Genomic DNA, 9,958 nt, shown 5'->3' with positions numbered 1-9,958 from the left:
CTTATTGCTTCTTTATCTATTGCTTAATGATTTCTTATTGATTTCTTATTGGTTGCTTATTGGTTGCAATTGTTTTCTTATTGGTTGCTTTGGTTGCTTATTGGTTGTTTATTGGTTGCAATTGTTTTCTTATTTGTTGCTTTGGTTGCTTATTGGTGGCTTATTGGTTGCCTATTGATTGCTTATTGGTTGCTTATCTTCCCTGCAAACATAACTGGATGTGTAACTTCGAAGCAAACAGATGTGGATGGGTACCTTTCCAGAAAACAAAACTGGATAGGTACCAGAAAACAGAACTGGATAGGTACCTTCCCAGCAAACAGAACTGGATAGGTACCTTCGCAGCAAACAGAACTGGATGGGTACCTTCACGAAAAACAGAACCGGATAGGTACCTTCACAGAAAACAGAACTGGATAGGTACCTTCCCAGCAAACATAACTGGATAGGTACCTTCCCACCAAACAGCACTGGATGGGTACCTTCACAGAAAACAGAATTGGATGGTTACCTGTTAAAAACAGAAAAGGACAGACCATGCCAAAAGTGAAGAAGGTTGAGAAGCTGTCTAAAAAACAAAAATTTTCTATGGAAAAGCACAATCTACAGATATTGTTAAAATATTGTGGAACCTCATATCGCCAAGGTTTCTGATCACGCAGGATTCTAAATGTTTCCATAAAAAAGCATCTTTTAGGAAATATACAAAACAGAGTTGCTAGATATTTTTGTGGCATTGATTAATAATCTTTAAAACTGTATTCTCAAGATTTCTAATATTATATAAACATCAAAAACAACGAAAACCTATTTCATAACTTATAAAAAGCTTTAAATTACATTTTTTTGTGTTGTATGAAAAAACTTTAAGGCCTCATTAAAAACCCAAAATTCTTGAAATTCAAGTTAAAAAAATGTATATCAAGAACTTTTACTACAATTGTTTAGATAGTATATTATTCAGTTTTTATATAATGTGCATATAATATGCAGTGTATTTTATTATTTTATGAAAAAAATCCCTATTTACCTAGGCAAGTTTGTTTACTGTTTCTTTGGCAGGGTCTAGCACTAGCATTCCAGTACCTAAGAAGGTATGTAGGTAGGTAGGTATGTAGGTAGGTAATTATGTAGGTAGGTAGGTAGATAGGCAGGTAGGTAGTTCTAAGGCAGTTAGGTAGGTAATTAGGTAGGTAGATAGGCAGGACGGTAAGTAGAAAGGTAGTTAGGTAGTTAGGTAGGTAGGTATAAAGGTAGTTAAGAAGGTGGGTAGTTAGATAGGTAATTAGGTAGTTAGGTAATTAGGTCCGTAAGTAGGTAGGTAGGTAGGTAGGTAGGTAGGTAGGTAGGTAGGTAGGAAGGCAGGTAGGTAGGTAGGTAGGTAGGTAGGTAGGTAGGTAGGTAGGTAGGTAGGTAGGTAGGTAGGTAGGTAGGTAGGTAGGTAGGTAGGTAGGTAGGTAGGTAGGTAGGTAGGTAGGTAGGTAGGTAGGTAGGTAGGTAGGTAGGTAGGTAGGTAGGTAGGTANTTTATTATTATTACCAATAATCCATCCCACAATCACATTGTTCGTCTCCTTCGACTACACTGTTACCACAGAACCCAGGAGCTTGGTCCTAATAAGTTACATGATTTATTAAGCGACCAATTAATCAATCAATCAATCAAAGAATTAGCTTTACAATTGTCCAACTCGGCATAGACATTTGGGAAAGAAGAAAAATTTAATCTTTCCATACACCAAAATATATATTATCCAAAATATACTTAAAATATGGTAACATATAATTTCTGATAAAAAATTTGAAGTTTGTTTAAACACATCACCCTAAACTAAGCTTTCAGTTTGTACTGCACTGACTGCAGAATACTGACCAAAGGAATAATGGATTTTAGTGGAGAATGAAAGTATTAATCATAGTGTGCAAATTCTGACACTGAAATATTTTTTTTAAATTTCAAATGTAAAAACATAAATGTCTGGAAACTCTTATACTGTGGATGCTGAGATCAATGTTTGTGTTTAACTGAAGATTATTTTAATCTTTATTTGAAATCCAAGTAAGTGTTTTAAATTTAATCAATTTGAGTTTCATTTGAAGAAACCAAACAGGCAAAAAGAATAGGGCAATTTTGCGCACAATCAATTAGAGAACTTATACTGCTCGGAACCAAGCAGGGATATTCAAAAGAGAGGATCAAGCAGAAAATCATAAGTGTTCACATTGGATATCAAGATTAAGCGAACGGGATTAAAGGATATCCAACACATACAGTTTCCAGCTCTGATGTTATATATTTCCATGTCTGCAGTACAATAAAGTTGTTTACCTCTCTGTACAATGTAGGTTGAAAACACTGCTTGTTCTCACCATGTTCTCCCAGTTTACTTCGCATAGCACTAATCCAATAATCCATTCCACAATCACACTGTTCGTCTCCTTCCACTACACCATTACCACAGAACCCAGGAGCTTGGTCCTAATAAGTTACATGATTTATTAGGCGATCAATTAATGAATCAATTAATCAATCAATCGATTAAAGAATTAATGTCCAACTCGACATAGAAATTTGAGAAAGGAGGAAATTTTAATCTTACCATACAGTATCTATGTATATCTATAAAATTGTAATCTCGGTTTGGGTGTCATGTTTATTTGCTTGTCCGATCAGAACTCAGAAACCCCTGGACCGATTGACCTCACATTTTGATTGGAGAACGTGGGAGAGCCACGGGAATATTCTTAGCCTGGTTTTACGATTCTTAGTTGAGTGGGAAAAATAGCTAAAAATGTACGACCAAGTTCTGGTAAACGGCGGTATTAACTATAGAGAAACCTGGACAATGCTGGGTTCCCAAGCTATAGTAATATATACTATCCAATATACTTTAAATATGGTAACACATAATTTCTGATAATAAATTTGAAGTTTGTTTACACATATCACCCTAAACTAAGGTTTCAGTTCGTACTGCACTGACTGCAAAATTCTGACCAAAGAAATAGTGGATTTTAGTGGAGAGTAAAAGTAATAATCATAGTGTGCTAATTCTGACTCTGAAATAATTTTCTAAATTTCAAATGTAAAAACATAAATGTCTGGAAACTATTATACTGTGGATACCGAGATCAATGTTTGTGTTTATCTAAAGATTAATTTAATCTTTATTTGAAATCCAAGTAAGTGTTTTAAATTTAATCAATTTGAGTTTTATTTGAAGAAACCAAACAGGCAAATAGAAGAGGGAAATTTTGTTCAATTAGAGAACTTAAATTAGTGGGAACCCGGCATTATATTCAAAAGAGAGGATTAAGCAGAAAATGTTCACATTGGATATCAAGATTAAGCGAACGGGATTAAAGGATATCTAACACAAGAGTTTCCAGCTCTGATGTAATATATTTCCATGTCTGCAGTACAGTACAATAAAGTTGTTTACCTCTCTGTACAATGTAGGTTGAAAACACTGCTTGTTCTCACCATGTTCTCCCAGTTTACTTCGCATAGCACTAATACTTCTGACATAATATAATCAGGTCTCTAAAATATTTTAAATTATCCTATTTAAATAGAGAGTTCACCTACGGTGGTCGGCGTTTATATCAATACCTTGTTGACGACTTTTCTATTTAAAGTTTTGATGTCTAACAATCTTTTCTCATTATACAGGTTAATAAATGTTAATTGATAGCTTCTCTTTGTTTCCATGTTTATGTGTATCCAATATCCATGCTGTTTAAATCTTGGTATAAATCAAAATTTAAATGGAAAGTCCTTGTATCGATGTATTCAACGACTCTATTTAAGAATACAAATGATTCCTAAATTTCGGGATTGTAAACAAAATCACTTTGATGATTTTGATTAGTCCAATGAACTTGTAACACAGCAATTGTGCTGTGTACACTGTACAGTGTTCATCATCTTCCTATTCCACAGTTTTATGAATTTCACTGTACAGTGCAATATTTATATTATTAACATGATTGCTTTAAAGGGATAAATATCTAAATTTCAAGTGACCCTGCATTTATAGAGGGTTCGCCCGATTTACATTAACTCTTTAACACCTTTATCTTGTCAATGTTGATGAAGATAATTCTGACAATATTCTACTTTTTTCTGCAGCAGAAATACGCATGTCACTCTTAACAATAACTACAATTGACTGATCAATATTTAGAGATAGAGAGAAAACATGGATATCTCATTCAGTCAAAGCTTTTAATGGTACCGTTGTGATTCAGACATGCCCTTTTATAAATTGAGATTCCCTTCAAATTATGTCAACCCTCCCTTTAATCCCTTTTTATCTGGGTCAAGCCATGTAAAGTGTAAACAACANATTTTTTTAAGTTGTTGAAATATCACTGGAATACTGTTAAAAATCATTCATAATTATTGCTTAACTTTTTTTATTAAAGATTTTTTAATTAAAAACTTTAAATCCCTGAAATAAATAATTCCCCTGCAGGGAAGTTTCAGGTATCTAAGCATTTAGAATTAGTTTAAACATAATACTTAGAACTGCGGTTTTAGAACTTTTTTAATTTTTGATTTTTTGAAATTTTTAAATATATTTTACATTTAGAAGAACCAACACACAAATTAGACTTCAAAGCATTTTTCGAAGAAATAATGATGCCATTGGAAAAAAATGCAAACAAATATCTAGACAAAAAATATATTAGAAAAATTAAAATCTATAAAAATATTTAGCTTTAGAAAAAAAAGATGGATTTTCATAAAATAAAGCCCAAAATAGAGAAGTTAGGTGGGATAAATGATTTCATTCTGGAATGGCGAAAAAACGAAGATGGGTGGGATGGAATGGATATATTGGATGAAAAGGAAGGAATGAAGGATGAGTATAGTTGGGATGGATCAAGCGATATAAGTGAGGATGACACTGAAGTAAGTATAAAATCATATTTATATATATATAAATTTTTAACTTAATAATAAATCCATCAAAACATGAATCAAACAGTCGTCTTCCTATTCCACAGCTTTATGGATCCCACTGTAGATATGCAAGAATTAATACTATACTTCAACACCACAAAAAATAACATTACATGGATTCATAAACCTGTTTTACAATTCAGGAAGGTTTTGTGCAACCGGGAGTAGAAACAGAATTTAGGGGTATATATTTTCCTAAAATAAAATTCCAACTTGTATATTCAAGGGTAAATATCATTTCTGTGGTAGATATTACCCGTTGGATTTTTGCTTAGTTACATTGAGGTAGGTTTAGAACTCAGGTTTGACATATATTTTATGATGTACACGGTGAATCAAATCACATTGGATTTGTTTTGTTTTGTATAGTCCATAAATACAAAAGGATGGGGTCTATCCAAAGATTGCATATAGTTCAGTTTTAAAATTTAAACTTATTCTTATTATATTCAACCAAATAAAAATGTTCTTTCTTTTGTAGTTTGAACCTTGCTCCTAATTGCTTGTATTTACTATGAAAGAATTAATAGAGTGGAAAGTATTCAGGGTTACAGTCTGCTCAGCAGAATTCAAACGAGGTAGAGATATTGATAGATCCATTGAAAATTAGGGCGGTCCCATTTGATCTCGTTACAGCATTATATAACCCAGAAATTCCAGAACATTCACTGGAAGGTTGTTCCGGTGGAAACCCTAGCATCTAATAATTTCTAGAAAATATTACACTCCTTATTAGAACGTACAGAAAAGGCACAGAAAGAACTCTCTGTGTATCTTGACTCAATTCCTCAAACAAAGGTGAGAAAAATTTAACTTTCAGCTGTAGAAAGCAAATACCCAAAGAGAATTAGACTTAATAAATAACAACAAATAAAGAATGATTAATTTCTAAATTTGAAAGTCTTATAAATGCTATCTATAAACTGTGACTGCTTCTAATGAAATACATACAGATACAGTTTCTGCAGCATTCTTTTGCAGGGATATATTTTATATTGAAACATCATTCACCTTCTTTTCTTCAAAAAGAAATATTTTCTTCATTATGTTAGGGATGAGAAGGAAAAATATTTGAAAAATACATATCACATAATTGGAGAAATAAAAGAATTAAGAGAAAAATTCAATAAGGTTTGGGCAAAAAGTATTTAAAAATGAAAAAGATACAGTCCAGTTTAAGCCTTATATCTGACATCATTATCCAATGAGGAAGGTAATTCTAAAAAATAAATACCCCTTTAAAGTTGTAATCCAAACATGTTAAACAACAATTACAAATTTTTCCTTCCATCCATGTTGCAATTAAGTATTGATTATAATTATAATCTTTGTCAATCCCAACAGACACCTTGTAGAAAAGATATGATAATATTTTCTGATTAGGCAAGAATGCTTATTGACAATTGGTACGCAGGTTGGGATAAACAACTCAAAAAGAAAGTATGTAGATATTGCATGTTTTTCTTAAATGTTTAATAGGGCTATAAAAAACAAACCAATTATATTAAAACAAAAAGATTGAGCTAATGTAAAACCAAATTTTCTGGAGGAAGTAAATTTTACATATTTTACAACTGCTTAGATATGTTTCCAACAATTTTGATTTAAAAGAAACTCAGTTTTTCATGAATGCGCAAAATCACTCATTTTAGAACAATGCAAACAAATAAATCAATTACAATGCTTAATAATGTCCTTAAATCCCCGAAAGATGGGTTAAGACCAGATAACTAAACAACCAATAAGAAGAGAGCCAGTGAAAAGTGACCTTGTCAACTTCCCATTTCTTAAAACTCTATTTCACTTATTTTCTCATCAAAACTTTTGTGTTTAATATCATTTGAATATCAAAATAATTAAATAATCCTTATACATCAGTTTAAATCATTTTGGATTTATTTATTAGAGCACAGAAATTTTCCAGATTGTTGAAACTGATTCCCAGCCATTATCTATAGAAACAGAGCAAAGCAAGAAGTTAAGCACAAGGTAAAGAGAAAGATTTAAAACCAGTTTCTCTAAAAATTTGAGACTTTTGAAATCCTAAATTCTGTTAAAATGGCAGACTGTAGATAACCAGGGCCAGATTTAATGAATTTGAGCAAGGTCTAGAGATGGTTCAACCACATAGCTTAAATTGATGATTCAGGATTTGTCCATGTCCATGTAATCTCCTATGCAGTTGGTAGTTCAGTGAAGTTAAGTATTTCAGCATGTAAAATGTAAAATTATCAATTGTCTACTGCTCTCAGTAGAGAACAAAACTCTCTTATAGTAGTCCGGCTTTACAGTTTGGTGAAGCGCTACGTTTAGTTGTGCATCTTGTATCCTACAGGGGAAGTAAGGAATTGTTTAAATTTTAGTTTTTAGGAATTTTTTCATTTATCCGGATCAGATTTTGGAAACCATCTTGTGCGCAACAGACTTTCATTTATATCAGGAATTTTTTTTAATGTTTTGTCAACATAATAAATAAATTATATCATATTATACATACAGGGTTAAGTAATTTTCATAAAATTTAAGAAGTTCTAGTCTTTATTCCACCCATCCAATTCAACACTTATGTAATTTTCACCTTTACAAAATACAGATCAAATGTTTATTTCATACTTTGTTCATACTGAATCTAAAAAAAAAATCATTTTTCTTGAAACAAAACAAATTTTTTAATCAGGCAAACTTTTTTGTGGGAATTTATGGAAAAACTTTTTGTTCTTAAATCTGGAAAGATTTGTTTGACTATTCATTGGAAACAAACCAGGCAATTCCTTTTATCAATTCTTGGAAAAAGGCCGGCCATCCTTCAACATTTAAAGGTAAAAAAATTAATTCCACACATTTTTTTCTTTCAAATACATTTCCAGTATGGATTGTCCTATTCTTAATATTTCACTGTGTTTTTTAAACGCCGGAAACATTGGGATTTGGGATGAACAGAACTGTGGAAGCAAACTTTTTAACTATTTTTAATATATTGTTTTCAAGCAAACAGGAGTTTGAAAATCAACTGCTGAAGTGAAATTATTTTGTTTTAGCTTTACACTGCACAATTGCTGTGTTTCATGGATTATTTAAAACTTTATACTACACAGTTTTATGGGTTAAACTGTACATAATAGGAATGGAGGCAAGTAAATAAAATTGATTTTTTTTTATATTCTATATAATATTATGCTTAATGGAAGGCCACCACAGAAAATTTCTTTTTGAGTATTTTTACAGGATTATTTTTTGGGATTTAGTCACTGAATTGGGTAAAATAACTGATTGAAAAATCTAATAATCTATATTCTATATAATAAAGCTCTTCGATCATATATATATATATGTATATTTGTATATTTGCATATATGTTAGATTTAGCTGGCCAAACGGCTGGACCAAATTGGCTGACATTGTTCGAGGTAACCCATGGGTACCCTGGGGGTAACATAGGATAAAATTCCAAGGGCAGCGTCGGGCACTTTACTAATAAATGATATTTTGGCTTTTCTAAAAAGATACTTTCTAAAGCATGAAGGGGAGTTAAATTATTTATTATTTTCTATGTTGAAAACTAGGAGTTTTATCACAAAAGATTGAATGTTTTTTAATGTTAAGGATTCAGTTTGTTGAATTACACCGAAGCTAAGCAGCAGAAGAAAATAAAGAATTATGGGTTTAGAAAAAGTAAGATAAAGAGCAGTCCTGAAACTAATCGATCCGGAACAAAAACTCGTGGCAATTTGTGGACAGACAACGTAAAAGGTAAAACTTCGGATAAAATACTCAAACACACAAAAAATGCGTAGATAATTCATCCACCAATCCTCTTTTCACTCCTTTATTTCATTAGGTTTGTGCAATGTGACGCCCTTAACCCAGGCTGTACTGTTAGAACTTCAATACCTTCAGATTGTACAGCTTATGTACACACGAACTGTAGATTATTGAACTTATGTACATAAGTACTGCAGAAAGATAAACTTTTGTACACACGCAATGCAGATTATTAAACCTATGTACCCACCCAGAGCAGATTATTAAACTTATAAACACACGTAGTGCAGACTATTGAACTTATGTACACATGATCCTGCAGATTATTAAACTTCTGTACGAACGTACTGAAGATCATTGAACTTATGTACACACGTAGTGCAGATCATTAAACTTATGTACACATGTACTGGAGAACATTAAACTTATGTACACACGTAGTGCAGATTTAGATAGATAGATAGATAGATAGATAGATAGTTAGATAGACAGATAGATAGATAGTTAGATAAATAGATAGATAGATAGATAACTAGATAGATACATACCTAGCGTGATGACCGCATCAGCTAGAGTAGATTCTGCATTGTTGTTTAACAGAGTTATGAACCCTGTATTCAATCTAAAAAGAAAAGTATTAAAAAGTAACGATTTTTTTGTGAGGAAGATAAAATATCCCTGTAAACTTTTTGAATTTTTTGATTAAATTCGCCAGTACAAACAGAGAAAATCTGCGAAAATAGCAAACAATATTAATATTAACCATTTTTCATTTTTGCAGTAAATAGTCAGTTGAAGTTAAATGGACTTTACTGTTAACCCTCCATTTAAAGATAAAGCAAACATTAAGAACATAAAATTTTGCAATTATCGAAAATATTTTTGAAAAGTCTCTAAACAAATAAATAAAAAAATTACGTTTCTGAGCAAACTGTTCCTCGCCAGGCCAGCCCTGCCAACCCCTCAGGGAAATCCCTGAAAAAAATTATGAAGGTTTGGTTCATTTTAGGCCGTTTTAAGGATTGTGTTAAAAAGTCATGAAATTAAGACTGAATTATGATCAAGATCACGATCACAATCACGATCACGATCACGACGATCACGATACGATCACGATCACAATCACGATCATGATCAAGATCAAGATCAAGATCAAGATCAAGATCAAGATCAAGATCAAGATCAAGATCAAGATCAAGATCAAGATCAAGATCAAGATCAAGATCAA

At 31.9% G+C, this 9,958-nt stretch overlaps 2 protein-coding genes across 2 annotated transcripts in view; both read right to left on the bottom strand.

The window, feature by feature from the left end:
- The window catches only part of LOC111715211 (104 kDa microneme/rhoptry antigen), a gene marked incomplete in the record, with an annotated part of 4,507 nt that extends 3,424 nt beyond the window's left edge, over positions 1–1,083 (bottom strand). Inside the window, 2 exon segments of the mRNA XM_023490514.1 lie at positions 512–568; positions 1,031–1,083. Coding sequence (XP_023346282.1) covers positions 512–539 — 28 coding nt within the window.
- Positions 1,084–6,775: 5,692 nt separating this feature from the next.
- The window catches only part of LOC111715210 (ras-related protein Rab-1A), a 33,555-nt gene continuing 30,372 nt past the window's right edge, over positions 6,776–9,958 (bottom strand). The window contains exon 9 of the mRNA XM_023490508.1: positions 6,776–6,789. The gene's annotated coding sequence lies outside the window, so the exon portion shown is untranslated. The remainder of the gene's footprint in view (positions 6,790–9,958) is intronic.

Source organism: Eurytemora carolleeae, unplaced genomic scaffold (genome assembly GCF_000591075.1).
Source record: "Eurytemora carolleeae unplaced genomic scaffold, Eaff_2.0 scaffold1377, whole genome shotgun sequence".
Taxonomy (NCBI): Eukaryota; Metazoa; Arthropoda; class Copepoda; order Calanoida; family Temoridae; genus Eurytemora; species Eurytemora carolleeae.
The sequence above is the reverse complement of the archived record's forward strand: the minus strand, read 5'-3'. Positions and strand labels throughout refer to the sequence as shown.